The sequence below is a fragment of the Pteronotus mesoamericanus genome, unplaced genomic scaffold, assembly GCF_021234165.1.
Source record: "Pteronotus mesoamericanus isolate MK-2021 breed Mesoamerican mustached bat unplaced genomic scaffold, CSHL_Meso_final scaffold_137, whole genome shotgun sequence".
NCBI lineage: Eukaryota > Metazoa > Chordata > Mammalia > Chiroptera > Mormoopidae > Pteronotus > Pteronotus mesoamericanus.
In genome coordinates, this window is record NW_026555306.1 from 4053326 (window position 1) to 4079830 (window position 26505).

Consider the following 26505-nt stretch of genomic DNA (forward strand, 5'->3'; position numbering starts at 1 on the left):
TACAGGCTTGAAATGACGGCTCATCTGTGCATTTTGTCTTTTTTTAATTCATTCTGTTTCATAACTCCAGATATTGGAACATTTTCCATGTGGATGAAAATCTCTTCACGTTTTTATCCACAGTAACCACATTTGATATACTCTAGGTGTCCCTTGAGCTTCCAGCACTTAGAAGCCTTGTCAGAGCTGAAGCAGGGGGCCAGTTGCTTGTATAATGCACGTGCGCGGGGCGAGCGTGACTGTCTCACAGGTCATGTGTGATGGGTCCTGATTCTTGCGATTCTACAGGCTTCCGTTTGGGCAGTTGATTACATGTCCCCCCCTGGGGTTGTCATGCCTTCTTGATTTGACTTTTCCTTGGGAGACTGTGTCCTTTGAATTTCACCAGAGGCATCTACTTCTCTGGGAGTTTAAGTGTTCAGGCTGCCAGAAAGAGCAGAAGGGGTCTGTCAAATGAAATTATCCTTTTGTAATTTCTTCTCCAACTTTCTGTGTTCAGATGAAAAATGTACACGTTAGGAATTATCTTCTTGGCCCTGATCACAAAGCTTCTCCTGGAAAGGCAGTGTTTTATGCAGTAAAGTTTAGCCGTTTCCAGTATCTCAACTTATTGGAACAGATCTTAGAGGCTTCAGGGCAGCATCGATAATTCCACTCAGTTGAATCACCGGTTCATTGTCTGAATCTGAATGGAAGGTCACTTGGTCTGTAACCTTTTCTTTTGTCCTTAAATTCAGATAAAATTTCACATGGAAAACTGGAAAAATAACCTCAACAGGACTTGTTTATCTTTTTTATCTTAACATATCCATCAAAAGAAGGGGGGGAAATGCCCTTGTATTTAAATGTGACCTATGGGTCACTTTTAAATACTAGTTTTGCTTCTTGCTGTAGCTTATTCAGATTTTAATATATTTAATTCTTTAGAAATAACTTACACTGAGCTATTTCTGTTTTTTTCTTTTCTTTTCATGCAAACTATGAAATGTGGTTTACATATGTTCATGGATCAGGGGAAACAAATTCATTGAATGGCTTTTACTTTCTAGCTAAACACATTTCGTTCAGGTTGCAGAAAGTGACAGTCTCATAATTTACATTTTCTATACACTGAACCTTCAACTTTTCCTTTGTCTTCCAACCATAAGATCCAAAGAACCTGTTGTACCAGTTTGAAACTGGCTTTAGACATGCCTGGCGAGGCTGCTCGTTAAGATTTATTTAGACATCAGGACAGTGATTCACAGTTTGCAGAACTCACTCCCAGCCAATTTTTTTCTTCCCGCAGGTATGCCTGACTTGCTGCTCCAGGGATGTCATAGTTAAAGTTGACCAAATCTGTCACAAAAATAGCATCAAGTTCTTCACAGGAGATGTTTTTGGCTACCATGGATACACATTTGCTAACCTTGGAGAGCATGAATTTGTAGAGTAAGTGTTGGGAGAGGAGGAGGGAGTAATACCATTTTCAAAATAGAGTTTTATATACTGATTGGAAATTAACCATTGAAGGAAAATCTTTTACTGTAATACTTAGAACGTTGGGAAATCAATTTATTAACAGCTTATGCTACGTAGATTGTGTGGTCAGAATGGCAGGAGATGGGGTCCCTGCCTTGGTCTCATTTCAAGCATAAAGAAAGCAGAGTTCTAGGCAATCGAAGTACATCGCCTAGGGGTTTAGCTGTCTGGATTTCCGGGTGTGAAGCGCGCTTTCTCTTCAGGGAAGGCTTGCTAGGCTGGTACGACCTCTGTGGCCCATCTTAGGCTTGAATGCTTTCAGGGGAGAGACCGTAAATGAGTACAGCACAGTTAGGTGGGCATGTCTGGAGGCACGTTTGGCTGAAGTCTGCCTTGGGAACAGAGCCCCACGCGGCCCGGAGACTGCCCTGGCGCAGCAAGCAGCCCGTGCCCTCTCGTCATGAACATGCGGTTGCAGACCACGGTGATTCTCACATGATGGGACCTGCAGCGTTTTGAACTTGTAGCTTCTTGAGAAAGATGATACCATTATTGTAAAACGACATGAGTTGGTTTATTGGCTGTAATTTTCTGACCACTGCCCCACCCCTTAAGAGGTAAAGAGAGACCCTGCTGTCTGGCAGGTGACGCTTCCTACCCAGAGTCATGAACTGCTTGCTTTAGTTCAGCTTGTCACACAAATGGCAGAAATTTCTCTGGTCTGCAGGTTTCTTGCCTGTAAAATTGACTTGGGGGAAAGGACAGACATGCTCAAGATTTTGTAACCTCAGTGTTTTATGGCTTTAAGAAAATCTAGTTCTCTGGGCCCATTATAAATGGATAAAGAAGTCTTACAGGAAAGCAGTCCCGATTATTTTAATGTGAGCTCCTCATGGCAGAAGGGAGGAATTCAGTTTGACTATTTCATGATTCAAGTGGAATGTTCATCGAGTTTGCTGACAGCTTACGGGGCAGTGCGCTACACAATGTATGTTGTTTCTCTTCTTGCAACAATCTTCTGTTAGCAGTTGTTACTCCCATGTAGTGCGTGACCGGCTCTGGGATTTGAACCCAGGTCTGTTTGACTCCAAATCTTTTGCCCTTAACCGGCATCCTATTCTGTGAGGTGGTAATGCTCTCTTTGTTCTTACAACATGATTCCTAGGGTAGAACTGGATTCCTTTCCTTGTCACCCTCTAGGGAGAAAACCAAAGTTGCCAAAGTTAGTCAAGGGGTAGAGGATGGACCTGATACCAAGAGAGCAAGACTGGATTCATCTGAGACAACGATGGTCAAAAAGGTATGTGTGCTCTGCGTGCGTGTGTTTGGTGGGCGGGGCTCAAACCCTGAGCTTTCTGGGGACAGGCATTTACAATGGCCAGCGAGGGAAGCCATGCTGGGCTTGGAGGGAGGGTCTGGACAGACAGGGCTGGTGCTTGTCCCACTTAAAGGGGGGCAGCTGCTGCTTAATGCCAGCCTGCTGAGCTGTGGGGAATGTGTGGACTTAGGATGCCAGATGTGATTTTTTTTTTTTAAGATTTTATTTTTTCAGAGAGAGGAGAAGGGAGGAAGAAAGAGGGGGAGAGAAACATCCATGTGTGGTTGCCTCTTGCTCGCCACCAACTGGGGACCTGACCTGCAACCCAGGCCTGTGCCCTGACAGGGAATTGAGCCGGTGACCTTTCAGTTCCCAGGCTGGTGCTCTGTGCACTGAGCCACACCAGCCAGGGGCAGATACGCCTCTTTTTTTTTTTTTTTTTTTAAGAGAATCAAAAATGTAGATGTTGTGGGGGAGGATATACCCTGTCCCAAACTTTTAACACTGGCAATCTACTCACCCGAATGCTGTTCTCACCAACACTGGAGGCTAAAAAAAGTGTGTTTGCAGGACTGACTGGGTCTGTGGGCCACCAATCTGACTCCTGGTGTGTGGAGTAATATCAGACAGACTGTTTTTGAGCAAAGGCGATTATTATTATTATTATTATTATTATTTTTAAATCAAATTGATAGACAATTTAGTAAGGTACTAAATGGGCGGAAGACAGCCTAAACTTGAATTAACTTTTGTTTCTTTAAAAGTTTTCACTAAATCTTTCAAGAAGAGAGGCCTTAGAGTAACAAATGTTATCAGGTGTGTATTTTTAAATGGATACTTAGACTGTACTTGGAATTGGTGCAGTAATTGAAATTCATTTTCTAGAAAGAGGAGTGGGAGTCGGAAGGGAATCCGAGACGACGGTTTCCTAGTTGGTGGTGGAATCTGAGAAGGAATCTTGCGATGGGGAAAATGAGGCGAAGTGGTCAGAATTGGTTTTATTGAACTGAGAGGAAAGATACGACCAAGCTCATATATACTCTTTACTATGTAGATTTAAATGTTGAGAAAGAAAAACAGCTGGTCAGAGCATCAAGTTAAAATTGCCCTAAAGGGGGGATTCTAAGAGTGCAGAAACCACAAAAGAGACTGCAGAAAACCACAAAAGTGGAACTCTTCAAGTTTCCAGCAAGGCTGCGCTGGAGATTTTCTTTTTCTTGCTTTTTATGTTTGTACTGGAATAGTTTGATGCTGTGAGTGTGATACAGAGGAATTATTAAGCCCTAATTTTAGTGTCTATTCACAGGACCATAATTATCCCAAGTGAACATTGGTGTTTTGGCCAAAACTTGGGTCCTTTTCTTTCTTCCTTTCTTTCTTTTGGAGGCCCAGCCAGGCCTTATCTGAATAGCTCCGTGAGCTTGGTGGGGGGAGATAAATTGTTAACTAATGTAGGAGGACAAAAGCAGCTTTGTGGGTGCTGTCAATTTATAAATCACACCCTCTTACAAGTGTGACACTTGGCCTTGGTGTGAAGGGTTTTATGGCTTAAGGGCTTCTCTGATTGAGGCGGGTCTTTCACATTCAAATGGAGAGTGCCTGGCTTTGTTAGCCCTTCACAGCTGGGAGTTTCCTGGGAGTCGGTGTTGCCGGTGCCCACTGGGGCCGATCTGGAAACCCCTTTGGGGAGCCACTCCATCTCGCTATGAGGAGAATGCGGGCAGCCCGGGCAGGCACTCGCGCACCATTCCTAGAGCTCTTCAGTCACGGGGCGTTGCGCGTGGCCCCTTCCTACGTGGGGCTGAAGTTGAAGGTATCAAAATATGCCCCAGCTGACATTGTTAGTCAGCTGTTTCGCTTGGACAATTCAGGCCTGGATTCCAACCAGAGCCCTGAAGGTTGCGAGGCATTCAGTGCATTCCTCATGACAATCCCCGGGATTCCAGACCTTGCCTTTGTGCGGCTTCCCTGAGAGCCCCGCGGAAGCCCGGGCCGCCCGGACCCTGGCCAGCGCCTTGTCACCTTGTGGCAGAAGGTTTTCTCCGTTTTGGCGGAGACTGCTCTGTGGTGTGGAGTTTGCGTCCAGCTCAAAGATTCCTTGATTCAGATTCTGCCCTTTTGCCTAAATTGTACGGAATAACTAGCTGGGTTATGCTCAGGGTGCAGCATGGGGGTGGGGAAGTGGCCACTTCCTGTTTCCTGTGAAAGGTTTCTGGTTAGGTTCCAAATGTGGTAAAGCCACTTTTGCTTTAAGGTACGCATTGTGCTCCTAAATTAGAAACGTTAAAAAACAAAGAGGGAAAACAGAGGTTGTGGTTTTCACACCATCTAGGAAGACACTGGGCCTTTCTAGCACAAGTGCTATCGTGACAAACACAGCAGTGGCCGGGGGGTGGGGGGGGGGCGCTGCCCGGAGCTGGCTGGCTGCTCGGGCGCTTGTTTGCTGCTTTTGGTGCCCAGGAGAAGTGCATCCGATTTCATCGGAATCTGGTCTTGGGCACAAACCTGACGTAGACGCTAACGCGCAGTGGATAAAGGAGAGGGTGATGGTTTTGCGGAGGAAATGTTCAGAAAAGTCTCCCAGAGAAAGAGTTGTTAGATTTGCATGTAAATGCCAGTTTGCCAGGCCCCAAAGCCAGGGCCAGCATTCAGTCACAGGAAGCAGGTTCAACAAAAAGCACAGATAGGACAGAGTGACCCTGGCTTTTCTCACTCCAAAGCAGCCATCTCTTTCTGTTTCTTTGGGTTGCAAAATGCTTGCTGTGTGCAGGGCAGTGTGTTGGGTGCAGGCAAGCACATCCAGCCCCGTTGTGCCATCTAGTGCTGGCGCGGAAGCTGAGAGGTTAAACGACCCGCCAGGGCCATGCGGCTCTGTAAGAAAGCAGCGGCAGGTGGGAGGGCAGGGACCGAGCCAAGGGCACTGGCTCACCCTGTGACTCAAGCCGAATCCTCTGGGAGTTTCTAGAGTGTTTTGAAGTTTTATGAGGATGGTGGGATACAGCATGTGAAGACGGGGGTCCTTCCAGGAAAACCTTTGGGAGGAAAGGCCGTTATCACACTCCCATTTGCTGCGGCTCTTGTTTGTTTGTGGTTAGGGGCTGCTGGACATGAGTAGATGGGCTGATGGTGCTTCCTCGCCCTAACAGCACTTTAAAAATCAAGCACAAAGTAGGATTTGTTCATGACATGCTAAGAAATACAGATTTAATTTTACCTCTGCTTCTGAAAATAGTAGGTGACTAATTTGGGCACTGTTAATACTCTTCTCATGAATTAGTTGTGAAATTCCACAGGAGAGTAGTGATTCATTATTTTGATTCCCCCTTTCTGAGCAGTTTGTTGACAGCTCTGTCTTCTTCCTCTCACCCCCATCTTTAAAGAAACATTCCTGTGTTTCACTGATGAGTTTCGTTCTTCCTCTTTTGTGGCGCCTTGACTTGTAAAGCTGGTTGCTCTCCAGGTCACTTGTCAGCCTCTCCCATTAGAGTTTAAGCTCCATCAGGACAGGGTGGCTTCCTCCGTTGCTGTCTTAGGCAGTGCCTGGTACACAGTCACGTTCAGGAAAGGTTTGTGCAGTGAAGTTGTGGCTTTCGCTACAGAGTATTGCAATTTTTAAAAAGAATTATTGAATTAACTCTCTTTGTGATCAACTAAATTGGATTAATGGTGTAGTACATTAGTTCTCATAGTTTAGGTTTTTGAGTAAGGCAAGAACAGATTTACAAGAAGGACAAGGGACTTGGCCAGGAGTGTTTAGAAGTAAGCCATTGGGTTGCCTAGACCAGGTGCTTCAGGCCCAGATGCTGCTAATTGTCGCAGTCGCTTGGTTTGGGGGAGGGGTGGCAGGGTAGTGCAGGGTGCAGGCTGCAGAGTCTGGTGCAGTGCTGATGGTTGGAGAGAGTGGGGTGGGTGCTGGTGGTGCTGTCTCACAGGGCGACGTTTCTGGGCTTTGGGGATTAGGGAAGGGGGCCCTTCCCGGCATTACAGCACAGCCAGCCAGCCTGCGTGTGTGCTTGTGCGTGTGAGAGCTTTGATACAAAAAAAATCATGCCGCATCAGTCCGAGTTTCAGAACATAACAGTAAAACGCTGTTAACCTTAAAAACCCAAACATTTCCAGTGTGTTGTGCAATCTGTGTGCTCCTTCTCTCCCTTCTCCCCGGGCTGCTGGTACATTTGTGTGGACTTAATGAGGTACCTGGAAGGAGCGAATATAGCCCTGGTTGGCCTAGTGTTTTGTCGTGAGTTTGTAGAATTTACTGTGTGATGTTGCGAGTATAAATTAGGAAGGATATAGCTGCGCATGTACCCGTCACCCCGTTTAGAGCATAAAGCACTACCAGTGTGGTCGGGCCCAGCCCAGGGGTCCCCGCCCAACATAAGGAACCTCCGTCCTCAGTCGCAGTTCTCATGCCCGTGCATTTAACTATGTATGAGAACAGACACAGAAATAGAGAAATATTTGGTACGCTCTTTAACTTTTTTTTTTTAAGAGCGGAGGGCAGGGAGAGGCATCGATTTGTTTCATTTATGTGTGCATTCATTGGTTGATTCTTGCATGTGCTCTGACCAGGGATCAAACCTGCAACTCTGGTGTATCAGGACGCTGCTCTGACCAACTGAGCTACCTGGCTGGGGCATTTTCAGCTTCTTTAAAAATTGGTTTCATAGTTTCTAAATACTACCATCTGCTTTTTAAGAGCAGTGTTATGTGTATATATGTCTATATATGTATGTGTGTGTGTGTGTGTGTGTGTGTATGTATTTGTAGTTTGAGGGCTTCACTGTCCATATTGGTAGCCACTAGCCATGTGTGACTATTAAAATTAATTAAAATTTAATAAAATAAAAAGTGTGCTTCTTCAGCATCTCTAACCACAGTTCATATGCTCAGTAACCACAGGGGCTATTGGCATTTGTGTGTAAGGATAGAGGACGTGTGAGCGGACGTTTGAGCCCCATAGCAGTTCCCTTGGACAGCAGCACTTCAGGACAGTCTTCTTTTTTTCTGGCTGCAGAGCATTTGTGGTGTGAATATATCGCTATTCTGCTGTTGTTGGACATTTAGGTGTGTGAGTTTTCCCTGTAACAAATTGGGCGTGCTCCAGCTGGTGTTTCGTGTGTGTGTGTGTGTGTGTGTGTGTGTGTGTGTGTGTAGCTAATCTCCTTGAGCAACTGTGATTTCTCCAGGGTGGATACTTAGGACAAAAATTGGGATGTGTGTGTCTTCAGCTTCACCAGACCCTGCCTGCTAAACTACTCCCGAGTAGTTTTATCCACTTACATTCCAAAGCCAGCGATACGTGACAGTAATTAATTTGTGCTAACTTCAGGCCCTTTTGCCACTCTGCTGAGTGTGAAAATTTGTCTCCGGTTGTGGCTGTCATTTGTTAGAGTGCTTTTGAAAACTGTAGCCTCCCGTGAGGAGGTGTGGAAATTAGACCTAGAAAGCTGTAGTTTTGAAAGTTATTTCGATTCTGATTTACATTCAACTTTACATCTAGGACTATATCACACGTTATAGGTGTGCAGCCTGATTTAAAAAGTAAAATCTATTCACAATCCCAGGTGTGGAAAACAGAGCAAGCTGAGCGAATGTGAACCCCTCCCCAGTAGTGGCTTTCAGTATTCTTTCTGTGTGTATAGTATACAAAAGAAAGTTGAGCTATGTAATGACCTAACATATGTGACATGTGTTGTGTTTGGCTTTTTTTATTCAGCGTGTTTTCAGAAGCGCTCCCCAGACGCGTGTGCACTGTGGAGCGCGTGGCTTGCACGCCTCGCTGAGACCTAGCGAGCCAGCCTCCTGTCGCGGTGACCAGGTCACTGCAGTTTCCCACTCTTGTAAATGGCCCAGCGCAGCCCCGTAATCTGGCGGCTGGTAGACCATGTGGAGAATTCGTCTATTATATTTACTCTTGGGATTTTCAGCAAACTCACGGTATTTATTGACAATCTAATCTACTTGGTGTTGTGCCTTTCGCTGTGTCCCTGCCCCAGGCAGCTGTAAGGGGTGTAAGAGGCTTGTCACTAGTCTTAACCGGACTACGCAATTGCAAGCATTAAGGCTCGGGGTTCTCTGGGAAGCAGGGCTGGGGGTGGGGGGCAAGCAAGACTGGGAGTTGCCAGGTTTAGTGTGTTCTCTCGGTGCAGGGGGATGGTGCTGTCCTGGGCGCTTCATCAGAAAGACCCTTCCCTGCCAGCGCTGTCGAGCGAGTTTTCCCTCAGTCCAGTGTGGGTGAGGTGGGTAAGGCAAGCACCACCTTCTGCGTGTTTCCCACTGCAAATTAAGCAACTTGGTTAAGTTGTTTTATTTTTAATTGTTATGAGCGATGATAGTAGACTTGGGGTAGTTGGAACACCCAAAAAACGGGACGTTAATTGGAGGCGAGCTGGAGCAGTACAAGATGAAGAACTACAGTGATCTGAGAAGGGTGCAAACTGGGGAGCTGGGGAGCCTGAGCGGCGGTAGGAATTTGGCCTTTGTCTTTAGAGCCCTGCCGTTATTAATACAGTTCTGTTTCCAGCTTTCAAATTCTCAGTTCCCAGGAGAAAGAATCTGACTGGTCAGGCTTGGGCCAGGGCCCTCCGCTGGCTCTGTCACCTGTAGCTGGAGGGCTAGTCCCCATCACAGACAGGGCCACTGTGGGCCTCCTCCCCGGATACCAGGAAGCGTCCCTAAATGTCTTCCCCAGTCAGGCCTGAGTGCTGAATTCCTTGGCCTAGGGTTACAAGTTAGTGACAGATTTGGGAATTGTTCTGCCCTTCGACTTGGGGAGGAAAAAGGGCCTCTGTCCTTGGCCCTGGTGCTCTAGAAGGTCCCACTCTGTCGTCCTTCCAGCCATTCCCCTGGTAGGACCAAGGAGATAGGTCCTCCTGGAGCCCGTAGTCTTCGCCCCAGTTCTAGACCACACGCCAGGGGCCCTGGAATCTCTCTTCCCAGGCTTTTTGGACTCCTTCCCTGACCTGCCGGGAGTGCAGGCCTCACCACAGGGTCTGCGTGCAGAGGTCTGGGGTTGGGTATGTGGGGGAGGATGGGCTGGGAGGGAGCTAAGAGACAGTGAAGGGCAGGGGGCCGCGCTTCCAGCGCGCCTCCTGCGGGCACAGGGCTCCAGGGAGCCAGAGAGTTCCAGGCCTGAATCCAGGCCTGAACCTATCCTCCCAATGGCTATGGAGAAGGTGTGGGTGTATCTGTTAAGGCAGGAGAATACAATATCCTTTGTTTAATAGCTTGTTAGTGTGATTTACAGTATAACTAACCATGTAGGTGTGATATAGGGGTTTGTATTTGTACTCTTGCCTCAGGCCCTGAAAAGTGTTAGAGGCAGGGCTGCTTGGGACTGAGAATAAAACACAACTTTTTTCCCCCTCATTCATCATCAGATAGTGACCTAACGAATCCATGGACTCTTAGCATTGCTTTTGGTCAGGCAGACTACAAAAACTCTGAATTCAGGTCCTGGTAGTTTTTTAGACCTGAGAGAAAGGCTGTTTCCTCGTTGTGACTGCATTCCCAGACCGTGCCCCCTACAGCTTGGTCTGTGCCTGAGACCTGCTAAACAGGGTCTGGCAGGCTACCTCAGGCACTAAGTGTCGCTAGGCTAACTACAGGATTTATCTTTGAGGTCACTTGGACCCATTGACCAAAAGGTTTGGGGGCAGTACAAACATCTGATATACCACCCCAAAGGGATGATTCTGTGGAGGCAGAAAGCCACCTTACAAACCGTGACTCTTGTACTGCACCTTCACTAGCAATTTGACCTTTCATCTATAAAATCCGTTTTGGTCCTTAGCGAGATGTGTAAACTGCCTGGTAGCTTATGCATCTTGGTTGACTGAGCCTCCTAAATTATACACTTGTTTTGAGTCTCTCTCTATCTCTATCTTACATATCTGGGGTAGGGTTTGTGTGGTGTGTGTACAGAGAGAGAATAAAAAGAAGACAGGCATGTCTAAGTTTTGAATTATTTATACGCTCACACCCATCGTAAACTCAGTAAAAGTAGCTAGTGCTGAAAGCTGTTTTTCCTCTGAGCCACCAGAGAGCACGGTGCCAGCTCGGTGCCCCGACCGTCACTCCAGGTGTTTCAGGCTGTGTTTTCTCAAACAAGGCCTCTTTCGTAGCCACAGACCCTCCATCACAACCAGGAGACCCGCCCAGCTACATCTCTGCCACCCAAGTCTCAGACCCTGCTCACGTGTTACTGGTTGCTCCAAGGATGTCCTCCTGGCAGAAGGATCCAGTTTAGGATCAAGATGCCTGCATCTAGATTTTCATGACACTTTTGAAGATCACAAGCCAGTTACTCTGTAAAATGTCCCTTTGTTTGGGTTCGCCCGATGTTCCCTCATGATTAGAATCCAGCTACACGTTCAGGGGAAAATGTCACGGTGTGGATGCTTCTCACCAGACCTGTGGCCTGGTGTCCACGTGCCCTTCACTGCTAATGTTCGCTTTCCTCATTTTGAGTAAGATTGTGTCTGTCAGGCTTCTCTGAATACAATTCCTCATTTCCCTGTGTGACTAATATATTTTATGGAGAGGTATTTTGAAAACACGTAAATATCCCATTCCTCATTAAATTTTATTCATCTTAATTCTGTGGACTAATGGATTCTAGTTTATTTAAAGCGGTGTAATCTATTATTTTTTATCCTCAATTTGTTCCAGATTTGACCAGTGGGTACTCTTTTAAGCTGGTTCCTGCTCTCTGTTTCATGTCCCCATTATTCTTGGAGCGCTAATTTTGTTTCAGGCACAGTAAGAGACTCCCAAGTCCTCTCGTGCTCTCCCCGCACAAGGTTGAAATCAGCCATTTCTCCAAGCAGAAATGTTTCTCTTAGAAATGGCAGAATGGTGACGGAAACCAAGATCTCGGTATTGGTGGTGTGCTCATTGCTTCTAGAGTATTGGTGGTTTTATTACTACTTTTTTAATCCTCATCTAAGAATGGGGCGGATAGACAGACAGACAGAAATTGATGTGAGAGGGAAACATCGGATGGGTTGCCTCCTGTATGCGCCCCGACCAGCGGTCAAACGTGCAACCTAGGGATGGGGCCTGGCGGGGAATCCAACCCCCAGCCTTTTGGTGCACAGGACCACGCTCCTGCCCGCTGAGCCGCGCGACCAGGGCTCCGCACAGACTCGCTCCCTGCCCTTTCTCAGTCCCAGCAAATGGCTTTTGGATGGAATTGTTCAGGAAACGGAAAGGAAACCATTTTCTCATTCATATTTAATTGTTTGTGTTTTAAAACATATGTTATGGCATTTTCCAGGATTATTTGATTTTGTTTAATAGGTTTCAGCTATGCTTCCCTCTACCACAGGACTTTTGCAAATGTCATTTCCGCTTCCATAGCCTGCAGCTTTGGATTCGTCCTCTTTCCTCCTTCCTGCTGTTGCCTGTTAGTATTGGCATCTATCAACAGTAGCAAACCATTCCTGTACTGAGAAACATTTATTAATCTTTGTTAGTTTTTGTTTACTGTTTAAAAAAAACTGTTTCATTGAATATTTTTAGACACTTTCTCACTTGTGCGAGTATTTCTGCAGCGTAGTTGCAGCCAGGACTAAAGAAAGAGCCAGGGCTTCAGCTTGGCTCCGCCTCCCTTCAGTGGAGGGAGCCCGTAGCCCATCTCTGTGTCCCAGTGCGCAGGGGAGCGCACAGTGAGTGCTCAGCGCACGTTTGTTGGATTTGCGTGGGCTTCCGCTGCTTCTGGTGGACAGCAAACCTCGGATAAGGACACGTCTCTAGATAGGGAAGAGCTACTGCTTTGTGATTTAAAGCCAACATAGTTTATGCTTAAGCAGCCTTGCCTTTTCTTCAACAGAAGGTGGTCTTCTGCTCCATCAAAGAAGCACTGGAAGTGGACTGGAGCAGCGACAAAGCCAAGGCCGCTCTGAAGCGCACAACTCCGGATTACTTTCTGCTTCAAGGTGAGCGCTCGAGGCTGCCCGGCACTCTGGGCTTTGATTTCTGTAAACGTGGCCGTGGGGTCCAGGTGGTTTCTTGATGTTCACCCTGACTCGAGTTCCTCGTTAGCCGGTTCTCCGTGGCCAAGCATCTGAGTGAATGGACACCAGGACTGTCATTGAACTCCAGTTTCTTAATGATTTTTGCTTTTTGTTGTTGAAATGAACAGCCCTCCAAAGTTGAGCCTGAGATAACATGTCATGAATCAAACAACTTCTAAGACCACTTTTCCCTCTTCAGAGTTCTCCTTGGCCCCGAAGTCAGCTCTCCTCGCCTGAAAGGTTCTCTCTGTGTCCCTTCCCTCCCTGCTGGTGCGCGGGGGGCTCTTAGCTAAGTATTGTCTGGCTCTGCGTTGTTCTTCTGCCTGGCACTTCAATTTTCTCTGTGTTCTTTTAATAACTAACATTGAGTGCTTAGCACAAGCCGTTGGAGGTAGATACTATTACCATCCCTTTTTTAAAGAAAAAGAAACTGAGGCACAGATAAAGGTTCCTTATAGTCTCAAAGTTACACAGCAGGTAAGTGTAAAAATATTGGTTAGTTACTTTGTGTAAGAAGAATTCATTTATTGTAGAAAATACCAGAAAAGTAGAAAGAAAAAAAAGTCACCTTGACATTTTTGTGCTTTTGGGAATGTGCTTCCCAACCTTTTTCTTTGTCCCAGTTCAGGCCACACGGGACACTGGATGCCGCACAGGACACGGGAGTCCCTCAGTCACCTGTCCTAGGCCCCGGGTATTTCACCAAGGCCTGTGGGACTCAGTGTCCCTGCAGAGCCCTAACCCTTTCTCAGGGACTCTCAGGCAGAAATGTAGCTTTTCATTGTAAAATTTGTGAAGCCTTTTTCAATTGCATTTGGACAGTACTTGGTCTTCCTTTCCCTAGGGCCGGGAGGAGAGCTGCGCCCCTACCTCCTTCCTTCCTTTCGTCTGTGCAGACCCTGCACGCACCCTCCACGGCGGGATGGCCGGGCTGCGCGAGGTGTTCACACGGGTTCCTCCCGCGCCCACGGGAAATATGTGAAACCATATAAAGCCTCCTTAATGACCTAGTCAGAAGATCAGACGTGGCTAAAGTTTATCTTTACATTATTTATAAGTAGAGCTCTTCCCATACTAATTAATGCTGGTAACCTGATTAGGAACAAGGAGAATTGGGGAACGGACTATTTTGAAACAATTAATATCCGTTTGTATAGAAATAATGAAATGGGTTCAGTGGGAGTGCATCTTTTGCACCGAGTGCAGAACTCAGAGAGTGGCCCCTTGTAGGGACTGGGACAGCTCAGTAAGGAAGGGCCAGCTGGAGTCGCAGCAGTGCTCCCTGCCCGGGGTTCAGAGAGCACGGGGGTCGGCCCCTCAGGAGGAGCTGATTGCTCGGTGCCTTCAGTAAATAGTAGCCGTTAGTTTGCAATGTTTTCTTTCTTTCTTTCTTTATTTTTTTAGAGCAGAGGGGGGCGGGGTAGGGAGAAAGAGAGAAACATCTATTGGCTGCCCCTTGCACATGCCCTGACCAGGACTGAATGCGCAGCCCAGGCATGTGCCCTGACCGGAAATTGAACCAGCGACCTTTTGGTTTGCTGGACGACACCCAACCAACCGAGCCCTACCTGTCGGGGCAATTTGCAAAGGTTTTGGGTATAACTGCTGCTTATATAATTAGTCAACCGGTATTTGAGCTTACCATGATCTGGTGATTCCCTGCCAGGGGCAGTTTTGCCTGCCGGGTGCATTAGCAGTGTCTGGGGACATTCTTGGTTGCTGCTGCTGGGGGTGGGGTGAGGAGAGGTGTTACTGGCGCCTAGTGGGGAGAGGGCAGGGGTGTTGCTAAATACCCCATGACACAAGGCACAGGACACCTCCTCGTGACAGAGAGTTATCTGGCTCCTTGTGTCAGTAGTGCCAAGGTTGAGAAACCTTGACCTGACCCTTTGCAGTTTTCACAACATTTTCTTATCCGGATCATCATCACAACACCATGTGAGGTCAAAAGAGTCAGAATACCCTCAGTTTGGTTTCTTGAGGTGAGGAAACAGAGACCCAGAGAGGCTTGATGTTTTGCCTGAGAGGACCCAGATTGTCACTGGCGAAGGGGGTAGAAGCTGAACAGCCTAGGTCTTTGAAGTCTAATGAATTAAATACTGTGTGAGATACCACGTAATAATAATAGCAGCCGGCTCCATTCTTTCTCAGTACTCTTTGGATCCTCGCCACATGCATGTGAAGTAGCTGCTACACCCTCATTTATAGGTGTCTCAAAAGGCACAGACAAGGGAGACTCGGGTCTGTGGCCATCCCTGCCCTCAGGAGCCTGTCCCTGAGACAGGGAAGCCCTGGAAACAGTGTGGGGAAAGGCGCATATTTAATCCAGATGCTGACCTTCCCAGTCAGAAGTCCCGTGGTGGGGGGGGCCAGGGGAGGAGAGGGGGCTGGAGGGAGCAGCAACAGCAGCCAGGGGTGTGCGGTTGTTCAGGGCTTGAGCTTTGGAATTAAAACAGACCTGGCTTTCAGCCCTGGCTCCACTGTTTTTTTTTGTTGTTGTTGTTGTTGTTCTTAAAGATTTTATTTATTTATTTTTGGAGAGAGGGGAAGGGAGGGAGAAAGGGGGAGAGAAACATCAATGTGTGGTTGCTTCTTGCGTGTCCCCAACTGGGGACCTGGCCTGCAACCCAGGCATGTGCCCTTACCAGGAATTGAACTGGCGACCTTTTGGTTTGCAGAGATGACACTCAAGCAACTGAGCCAGGGCTCCCCCTTTCTTCTCTTTTTCCAAAGGTGGGTGATGTTGAGCCATACACTTAAGTTCCCTGAGGCTCACTCAGATTCCCCTCTGGCCGCGGGGCTGTTCTGTGACTAGCGGTCGCCGCAGAGGGCCTTTGTGAGGCTGGGCGGTGTGCTGCCCCACCAGGCGTCGTGCCCTTGAGGCCCCTGTTGTCCGTGAAGTTGTGTGCTTTTCGTTGTTTTTTGTTTTTGCGGCACGGAAAGAAGTTTGGGGCGTCCCTGGCTCAGTCCCACACGTGAGCGGCAGCATCACCGCAGCAGCCCTGTTGGAGGTCACAGGGCGGGGCACAGGCAGGGCTGCAGCTGCGAGTGCGTGAAGTTTATTCCTGTATTGCTGTTTATTAATTACGGCATCATTTTCCATACAAACAACTGTAAACCTATTTCGCCCCGCCCTATATATCCCATATGCTTATTTTTCTCTTCTAAACAGTACTAATTTTTTTCAGTTTCAAGTTCCAGCACCATGGATTTGGTGATTGAAACTATGTTATTTATATAGTCATAGAGTTTTAAAGGAAGGCGGCAGCCCCACATGCTGTCCTGCCAGGTATGACAGATCTGTGCTGCCCGCTCTCCCCTCCACCCTCACCTGTGTCAGACAAGGCCGAAGGAGCCCTCGTCATTGGCTGGCGTGTCTGACCAACGGGCCACCTATCCCATAGCCTCGGGACCCTCTAAGCAGCTCTGCCAGCGGTCGCTCCCTGGCCTGGCATGCAACATGTACCCACTTCTCAGTCCTAATTAGGCTAATTGTCTCTTTTTATAAGAATGAGGCTTGGAAGGGAAGTGACTTGCCATGACCATGCAGCGTGTTAGTGGTGGCCTTAGGTCTGAAACCCAAGTCTCCTGGGTCCTCCAGGGCCCAGGTCTATTACACCACACCCGTGCGGTGTTCTGGACATCCAGCCTTTCCTGGGCCCTTCTCTTTGCAGCAGGTAAATGACAACTCCTGACCTTTCTTGGGTATTGCTTTGCACACTCCTGATGATTTTTTTCCCCCTCGTGGCCTTCCTGAGCTCTGCGCTGCCCTGTCTAGAGGCACTGTGGCTGGAACTGCCAGGAGTGTTCCAGATGCAGTGGGACCGGGGACCTGGTGTGCCTGCCAGGACTCTCTCTCGGGGCCTCCTTGTTTAACTCCCTGACCCGCCCGCTGGGCTGCGGTTCTGGAAGAAGAGGGAGCTGCGCTTGTGCTTATTCCCTGGTTACTGCCAGCAGCTTAGAGCCCTCAGCTTGTAAGCATTAAACTGACTCTCTACGAGTGTATCACCTTGTTCTTACAGTCAGAGAAATGCTGCTTTCAGTTTTCTACTCAGCCATTCATATATACCTGTGAGATTCTCCTGTGATTTGACCTTGTTGGGTTTATCCAGGAAAGCATAGAAGCTTCCACAGGTGAAGTTGCCTTCTGCCAAATACACTTGCCATCATTTGTCTTTGTGACCTTGGACAGATAGGTCAGTTTGTCTCTGTAGGAATTTATTTCTTCACCTATAAAAATGGAAGGACTACTTGAGTTAGCCTGACTCTGAAATCGATTCTCATTCTAAATAGCGAAATCTTGTGTCTTGTTTTTCTGTATTTTTTATTTTTATGCTTTTAACAACTTTGTTGAGGTATGATTTATTCCAGAAAGTTTACCCCTTTTAAAATTCTACAGTAAGTTCTCCCTTGATGTCATTGATAGGTTCTGTGACCAGTCTCATCTTGAAAGTCACTTAAGTTGTTCTCAGTTTTTCCCAGTTCTTGGTATTCTACTTATCAATGCATTCAATAAGTAGATTCTTATTGATTAATCGATTAATCGTTGATTCTTGTACATGCTCTGATGGGGGATTGAACCTCAACCTTGGCATGTCGGGACGACATTCTAACCAACTGAGCTGCCTCGCCACAGCCTCACAGTCCTTGAAATTTGTTCCCAAGACCCTTCTAGGAATGTGACTGATGCATCTAATGGTGCCTTAAGAATTCCTAGTGAGGACGGGGAGTTTGGTTGTGATGTGCCCCTGCGAATACCTCACAGAGACCGTGACTTTGTTGCGCCATTGGAGGACATAGTGGGTGCCTGATAAATATTTCTGGCATGAGTGACTCTCTATTGCTTGTCTGATCATTTGCTTCACTCTAAGAGGGAGAGCAGCCTGCCCACAGGCGTCCCCACAGGATCCAAAGCCGTGCCGGCCCTGGCCTGCCCTTCACATGTAGACGGTTCTTACTGCCCCATTCACAACTCGGCCCCTGGGGAGGCAGCCGCCCTGCTGCCCCTGTGCGTGCGCACGCCTTGTTTGGGTGCTGAGTGTTTTTCCAGTTTACTATGAGATAGTGGCCAGACTGAACGCTTCCTGCTGCATTTTTCCACTATCTTGAGAGCTGGCCTCACCATCTGTGAGCAAAAGGTCTCATCTTTTTATTATTCTCCCGTGGTATGTTGCAAAACATTAAGCATGAGCTGGTTTCCTGTGGCAAAAAGTTGACTTTGATTTGTTCCTTTTGAGGTTAGTGTGAGTTTATCATAACAGGAGTGCTAAAAATATCAGGTCTAGTATGGAAACAGCATTCACTTAACGAGCATGAACAATAGCAGGCAGATTTAGTCCAGAGCAGGGAGAAATGGACTTCACCTCCAGATGAAATTGCTTAGCATAGAATCCTTGGCAACCTTCACTTTCTCAGTCTCAGTTCCGATGACTCGTGGCAAAGAACTTAGGCCATCTTTGAGCCGTGGGCTTAAAGCTGCAGATAATTGTAGAGCACACTCTTTTTTGAGCACCTGCCGGGGGCCAGGCCCTGTGCCTGGGAACCATGAGAGGAGGGAGAGTAAGCCGCGCTGCCCGGGGAGAAGGCAAGCAAACAGCTCTGCACCCGCGAGGAGCTGTAACGGAGGGCAGTGGGAAAGCTGTCGTGCTGCGCTGCTCTGTTTTTCAGTGGGTGCAAATGATCCCATCGTCATCAAAAGCAAACTTACGGGCGGAGCGCGGGGAACTGTGGGTCTGTCCGTGTTGGGGGAGTTGGAAAGGCTTCACAGAGGAGGAGACAGCAGCACTGGATTTCAAAGGCTAGGCATCTGCTAGGTGGTGAAATGGAGGGGAGACTGTCGCGGGCCGAGGGGCAGCACGTGCAGACGGGCAGCAGTGCTGAGCCCGTGGCTGCGCGAGGCTGCGGCCGGCGGGCTCTCGGCGGAGCGGGCGTCACGGCCCGCGCGTTAGGCTTTTCCTCTTAGAGCCGGTGGTGGTGGTTCCCAACCGATAGGGCAGCGGAATCATTCTGGGAGCATCTGAAAAATACAGATTCCCTGGCTCTAGCTCGGATGGACGGAATCAGAATACCTCGGGGGACTGGCATCGCCTCGTTCCTCTAAAGCCCCCAGATTTCTGAAGGGCCAGCCTGCCGGAGGGAGGCCGCTGGCACAGGAGAATGGGGACCCGGGTCCTGTGTCAGAGCCCTGATGTACTATTTGTTTTCATCTTTAAATCTGCTAAGTGCTGCATTTTAAATGGGCACATTACTACCCTGAGGCAGGAAAAAAAGGAACTAACCCATGTAGCTTGAATACAGTATGTTGACTGTATATCCTGAGACTGAAGAAAAAAGAACTATAAACAAACACTGAACTCCGGTTAGTAGGTTTGTTTTTCACAGTGGTGTGGGTTAGCAATTCTGAAAGTACTTACTGTGTATTCTAGAATTGAGCAAATAGGTTAATATATATTGTGAATAATGACAGTCAGGGTTGTTTTGGGTTTTTTTAATTGCCAGGAAAGGGAGTTACTGTACATAGGGAAGGTGGGAAAGGCTAGAAGGAATCATGTGAGATTGGATTAGAATTGGGGTCATTCGATGAACCCATGGTTTTTTTATTTGTAGCCATAGAAACAGACATGTGTATGTATGTTTTCACTTTTATACATACGTATTTTCTAGCTCTGTTTGTTGAGAGGGCTTAGGAGCAGAGACACTCTGGTAACAGTGACCCCCCTCACATCCAGGTTGTGATTGTTAATACCCAAGGAAACAGGGCTCCTGGGAGAAACAGCTGATTCTGGGGCTGGAGTGAGGGATTTCCAGGTGAGCTTGGAGCCAGAAAGGAAGGAAGTGTTCAAAGAATGATGGGCCATGTCCAAAGGTCACAGGAGCCAACTTGAAGGGGCTCCTCCTGGTCAGCTCTGGGATGATTCAAGGATCGAGTAAATGATAATAGCCATCGAGTATAACCTGTCAAATAAGAACCCATGAGTCTACACTGACAAGTGACTACGTAAATAAGTGAGGGAGAGGAGAAGATTCTTTTCTATAGTAGAATAACAATCAATAAAGCAGGGATGATGCAGATAAAATACCTGTATTTTCACCACAGCGCTAAAATTGTTCCAATCAAGAGTCACTGACGGATGCTAAAACTGATGGGAAGGTTTGCTGTAAAACTAGCATAGGTGTCTCCTCCCAAGATGCTTTTTAATGCTGAGGAAGACTTGAGAGAACCATGGCAGATTGTTCCTCAATTAAGCGACCAAAGTTAGCATTGCAGGAGTAGGACAAATTGATCTCATGCTTGCTGAGAGGACGCGCTGAGAAAAACACAGCACGGCGCGGGCTTTGCTGTGCGGAGTGGGTTCCTGTTCAGGGCTTGGTAGTCAGAATCTTACTGTGAGGAAATTTCAGACAAACTCAAATTGAAGAATATTCTTTTTAAAAAATGGCCCAGACTCTTCAAAAGTATCCTGAAGGACTGAGGAACCCTGTTCCAGATTAAAGGAGAATCCAGGGATGTGAAATGGTAGTAGGACCCTGCGTTGGGTCCAGGAGCCGGGAAGATCTTTCTCTTTGTTGTCAAGGGCATTGGTGGGACAGCTGGTAAAATTTGATACAAGTCTGTAGATTAGATGATAATACTCTAATATTAATGTTGATTTTATAACTTCGGTAATTGTTTTATGGATATATAAGAGAATGTTCTTGTTCTTAGGAAATACACAAGCACTTTATGCAAGTATTTTAGGAAATACTTCCTAAAGAAGTACTTACGGCCCCCAGAAAAGTATTTAGCAGCAATTTCAAATCATTCAGGAAAAAAATGTGTCTATAGATATAAATACGTAAAGAAACAACCACCATTATGGTAGGATGTTAACATTTGGGGAATCTAGATGCAGTTATGCAGGAATTCTGTGTACACGTTTTCTGTAAGTCTAAAGTTATTTCAACATAAAATTAAAATAAAAAACAATCTCCAAAAAAGCTGGTTCTCAGCATCTGGAAAAGCCTCGAAATTTCGTGACCAGTTGAATAATGCCTGCAAAAAGCTTTTCCATCTGTGCTGGGTCCATAGGAAGGGGACACATTTAACAATGCGCCCTCATCACATCTTCAGGTGGTGGGGAGGTCATAACCTGGCACACTTTGTGTACAGCTCTCCTGGAAAGGAGAAGGTACGCCAGGTTTGCTTGGGTGCCGAGAGCTCTCTGCTCTAGGAAGAGTCCCACACCTGAGGGAGAACAGCAGAGCCTTGAGGAGCCAGGCTGGAGACAGTACGTAGGACCCCACCTCTGGGCGAGGCTGGGGTGACCTCCAGAGTGGGCGCTTGCTCTGAGAATGGCCTGTCCTCTGGCGTACTGTAGAGGGTGTATTTGCACATAAACAGTTTTCCAATTGCCAGAAAGCCTTCAGTTTTTGTCTAGAGCTGGACAAAACCTTAAATACAAATTGTGGCCTGGAGGCAGGTTCTAGAGGGGCAGAGCACATCCCGTGGTGGCCTCTGGTGAGCCCCTTTCCCCTGCTGAGCCCCATTGTCGGTCGTAGATTGGATTAAGGATAAGGATTAAAGATGAACCTTGAAACGTCCTCACGGGCTGCTTGTGTGCCCTGGAGCTGAGCTGCAGCGGGTCTGTTGGGAACCAGAGCTCCATGTTGAGTCGTTATTTAGTTTTGTTCCAACCCACTTGTCATTCTCTCTTCTGCAGAGCACTCATCGAGTTCAGGAACTTGACTGACTGCTCCTTTCACCTGGAGCCCCAGGCACGCACAGTGTGTGGTGCCCGCGGGGTTCAGCCTGGATGCCCTGTCCCTCCTGTTCACACGCCCGGGAGTTCTCCCGGAGGGTTGCCCCTTTACCAGCCGCCTTGCTGCCCTCCGCCTTCAGCTCTCCTCCTCCTCGTCCGTTTTGATCACCAGACTAATCTGTTGAAAAACTAAAACCTTTCCATGGTTCTCTTTTGCCTTCAGATGCAATGTAGCCTTCCTGGATTGGCACTCCAGGCCTGGGGCTGGCTGACCTTTTTCTCCTTCCACTCGCCTCTGCCCTTCTTGCACCCTACCCTAACACTGAACCACTTGTCCCCAGGCTTCTATTACCCCATGCTGTCACCCTGTCATTTCTACATACAGTTCTGTTCCTTCTGCCAGGAGTACCTGCTTCAGCCCTTCCCTCTTACCTTCACTGCTCAGCCCTGATGTTGCCTCCAGACCTAACTCCCCTCTCTGAGTTGGGTTTCCTTCCTCTGTAATCCCATCCCACCCTCTGGACAACGGCCAACGTGAAGACAAGGGCCGCAGCTCCCTCGTCTTGACTGTCTAGCACAGGCCTGGCGCAGAGCAGGGACTCGGTAGATGTGGGTTGATTGATTGCTGCGAACACCTGTCTCAAGTTTGGAGAATCTTGCCAGTTCTTAGCCTGTGGCTTTATTAATTTTTTTTGAGGCTATTGTAAAGCCATCTAGGCGATACTAATTTGCATAGCTGGCCTTTGGCCTTTTCCCCACTGTGCCACAAAACAGGAAGTACCTCTAAACCACAGACGTGGCTGCAGTACTGTGCCTAAACCCTGTGTCCAAAGGATTGGGGAGCGCTTCCCTTCTAACTCCATGGCCAGGCAGCAAGGGCTCATAGCAGCTCCTATCTCTGCTAGGAGCTGGCGAGGTCGGGCCTAGAGCCCTCCATGCAAGAACTGGTAACTTCCCTAAGGTGACTGACCTTGGTTAGTAAGCCTAGCCAAACAAGTTGGGAGTTCACGGCTGTTTTGTGCTGCCAGCAGATCCTTCTCAGCCACCTAGGCCTTGAGATCTCCAGGTTTGGATTTGGAAGAAAGGCGTTTAGGTCCCGACTCTGCCATGTACTTCCTGGCCTTGAGCGAGTCCCTTCACTTAGTGGCCTCTGTTTTCTCATAGAAATGGGGATGTTGACAGTCCTCTACTCCAGTGCTCATGTATGGGAGAGCCTTAGAAGCAGTTGTGTTTTCTCCTTTTTCAAGTTGCAAAAGTAAGGCATCTTCTTAGTAAAATATTTAGATAGCTCAGAGAAAAGTGCTGTTTCTTACATATTCCTCCAGAACTTTCTGGTATTTTACACCTTATCACTGCATGAAATTTTTTTTTAAGGTATTATTTATTTTTAGAGGAGAAGGAAGGGAGAAAGAGAGGGAAACATTGGTGTGCAAGAGATAGCTCGATCGGTTGCCTCTCACACATGCCCCGTCAGAGACCCGGTCCACATGCACAGGCGTGTGCCCTGACCGGGAGTCAGACTGGCAACCCTGTGGTTTATGGGATGACACTCAACCCACTGAGCCACACCAGCCAGGGTTGCTTGGGTTCTTTTTCAAGTTTTCCTAATGACAGACACTTCATAATGTTTTAGCTCTTATAAATAAACTTTAGAAAACTTTTATTTCTCCTTCCTCAATTCTCCCTGCCCCCACCACACTCCCAACTTCCCTGTTTTTATGATTTTATTTTTTTTTTATTGACTTTGTCTCCAGACCTCAGCTTGGTATGGTGATCAGTTCTCTTCAGAAGGAACTTCTTATTTTAGAACTTGTAACCCTCACACACCAGCCGCAGGCAGCCGTCAACTGGTTGGGCCTGGTGTTCCCCAGGGGCACTTGGTGTCCAGCAACGACAGGAACTACTAAGGAGGAGACAGCACAGGGAAATAGGTTCTGATAATGGGGCAGCAGCTGAGCACTTGTTGATTTGCTGCTGTCATGACCACAAACGTTTAAAAATAATTTGTAGGGAGGGAGAAAGAAAAAACAGTGTTTTTTTTTTTGTGCCACTGCCTTATCACTGGTATAGAGAGAGGGCAGACCACAATCATTCAGAAAGGAAGAAGGCACTGTCATACAGAGGAGAGAGCTTGGAGGGGGGCACGGGTGACCCATCCGTGCTTTTTAGCGGGCAGTCTGGTGAGAGAGCCAGCGCTGGTGCCTGCTCTGCCGCTCAGTCAGAAAAACAGGCATTGCCCTCCCTGCGGCTCCCTCGTAGGGCGCCGCGGTTAAATGAAGGTCTGGCACAGGTTGTACATTGGCAGTTGTTAAGTAAGCACTTTATATACCTCATGATCACATTAGATCTTCACAGCACCCTCAGGAGAGCAGGTCTTCCTGTGATCATCCCATTTTCACAAGGAGAAACCACGTCTTGGAGAGGCTGTCATTCGTCCGGGGTCGCCACACCTAGAAAGTATTTAGGCGTCGCATAGCACGGCGTGTCTCAGAGCGCTCAGAGTTTAATTCCTAGCGTTACTACTAATAGCGCTGTGTCCAGTTTTAAAATCTGAACTTCACAAGTGCCTTGTGACATTTTCTTACTCCACTTTGGCAGATTGCAATAATGGGCAACATTGTCAGCAACCTGCCTTGTTTTCTCTTTGCAGGCCCACATCTCCCCCACCCCCGGCTTTCGCCTGTTTGAGCAGCTCTCGGGCCCCAAGCCCAGCTGCGATTATTGTTTAAAGCCTCCCATCTTTTCTCTGACTGTCAGACAACAGTCACGGGAATGTCCTGTGCCATCTTCCCTCGGTGAGAGCGGTTGGCAGAGAGCAGCAGATGCCCAGAGTCGAGGTCATGTGCCACTCAAGTGCTGGGCTGGAGAAAAGACCCTGTCTCCCTGCTGCTTGTGACCAGGCAGGGTGGGTCTGCATGTGGAGGCTCCGTCAGCCTCGCCGGCTGAGTAGGGGGTGCTGCTGGCCACGCTGATTGATGAGGGGCTGTGCACGAGGGTCCAGGGAGCTCTCCGTTTGTCCTCTATATAATTTGCCTCTGCATTATAGAATTTTTTCCTTCTTTCTCTAAATTACAGTCTTTTCTTACTAGTCAGACTGTTCCACTTTAGAGGTGAGAGTCAAGCTCAGGAATCACTTGACATTTTTTAGAGAAGAAATAGAATGTTTGGCTGCAATGTCTGAATGGGTGGTTTGCATTATTCCGAACTTGTGGGCTCTGGGGAGGGGAGCCACATCCATTTGAAGTGATTTTTAAAAAATGAGCGTATCTTCTAGCTTGTCTCTGCCCCTAGGCAGGCAGTGTGATGCAGAGGCTGTACCAGTGCGGTGACTTTTGTGCTGTGGCCCTGAGCCTCTCCAAAGCCTCAGTTTCCCACCTTTAAAATGGGGGTGGTAACAGTTGTAGTTGTACCTGTCTTATTCTATTTTACTTTTACACGGGAAAGCTCTTTCTGAATGTAGGATATTATTTGCCTTCTAAAAGAAACTAAATGTTGCAAAAAAGAAAAATGTGACTAAAAGCTGCTTAAACATAATTTAAATAACTGAATAATATTCAGTCTGTCAGTATATCATAGGTAACCACCCTCTTACTGGATGTGAGATTATTTCCAGTTTTTCTGTGGTATAAATAATGTGGCAATGACCATTAATATATAATCGAATCACCAGCCCTGGGGCATGACCTTTTATAAAGATCCCCAGCACCACATATTCACGTGGTGTGCTGAGCCAGCTCTGGGTAACGGGGCTGGCCCGTGGCCTTCTTGCTTAGGTTGAGTAATCTTGGTCTTTAATTTGATAGGCAAAAATGGCAGCTTGTTTTCAGGCCATTTCTGAGAAGTACAGCTCCCCTTTCCCCCATCAACAACCTCATCCGGCTGCCTCAAATTCTTTTCAGAAGAGAGCGAGATGTAAATAACGGCAGAGCACGTGCTGTCTCTGTTCCAAGCTGACGTGTGATGCGGTCACGCGCCGGGTTGTGTTTGAGAGGCACAGGGGTGGCCAGGACTTGGCGCTCAGGAGGGGCGTTTCAGAGTAAGACTTTAGGGGAGGCCTCTCTGGAGGTGATGTTCTGGAGAAAGAGATTACAGCGCTGGGTGGCCGTGGGGACAGAGGGTGCCAGTGAGTGTGCCCTCTGTGGACTCTGAGCTCTGCGCTCAAGGGCAGGGCGCAGCGCTGTCTGGGTCACCTCTCGTCCCCAGCACGGCTCAGCACCGGTGTGGGGGGTGGAGGGCAGGTGCTCAGGCCATGTTTGCGGATGAAAAAAATGAACGAATACATGCACACACATACTTTCACACTTCTGGGTTAAAGAGAAAGACTAAGGGAGAGGCAAATGAAGGGGGGCGTATTGTGGAGCCGAGCTGAGCAGATGACCAGATGGCCTTAAAAGGTAAGAGGCTGAGATGCAGACAAATGGTGGCTTCCCGGAGTGTCCCTGCCTTCCCCTGTCCAGCCCTGCCCTTCCTTTGAGCTCACGCCCACAAGGTGACTGTTCTGCACCGGAGGCCCCAGGCATGGCCTTGAAAGCGGGGCTTGTCTTGTTTCCCTCCTGAGGACAGACGGTGCACTGGGTATCTTTTGTGTTTATTGCTGGGCATTCCGTGTCTGGCGTGTTTGTACGTACTTGATAAGAGACAGATCCATCCTGGACTATCTTGAAAACTATTCAACTCGATTAGTGAAAGAGCAGGCCTGGTTAGGATTTGTGAGGACCTTGTGTCACTTTGTCGTGAGCCCTCCCCGTTCATTACTGTGTGACTGGTTTTGTCCCCAAACATTGAGGCTTTCCACGGAACGGACACTTTCTTGGCGCCTACCAGAGGGCAGGCCCCTGTCAGGCATTAAGTAAGTAGTAGTGACGAAACAGGTAAGGTCTCTGCCCCACAGAGTAAACATGTAGCCGAAAAGACAAGTCAGCCCTTTCACAAGTGAATTTACACACGTGACTATAAAGTCACAAACTGA

The 26505-nt window shown here is 47.8% G+C and overlaps 1 protein-coding gene across 1 annotated transcript in view; it reads left to right on the forward strand.

Annotated features, from left to right (window-relative positions):
- The window catches only part of SAE1 (SUMO1 activating enzyme subunit 1), a 61998-nt gene that overhangs the window by 17122 nt on the left and 18371 nt on the right, over positions 1 to 26505 (forward strand). The window contains exons 4-6 of the mRNA XM_054588646.1: positions 1289 to 1431; positions 2662 to 2761; positions 12615 to 12720. Coding sequence (XP_054444621.1) covers positions 1289 to 1431; positions 2662 to 2761; positions 12615 to 12720 — 349 coding nt within the window. The remainder of the gene's footprint in view (positions 1 to 1288; positions 1432 to 2661; positions 2762 to 12614; positions 12721 to 26505) is intronic.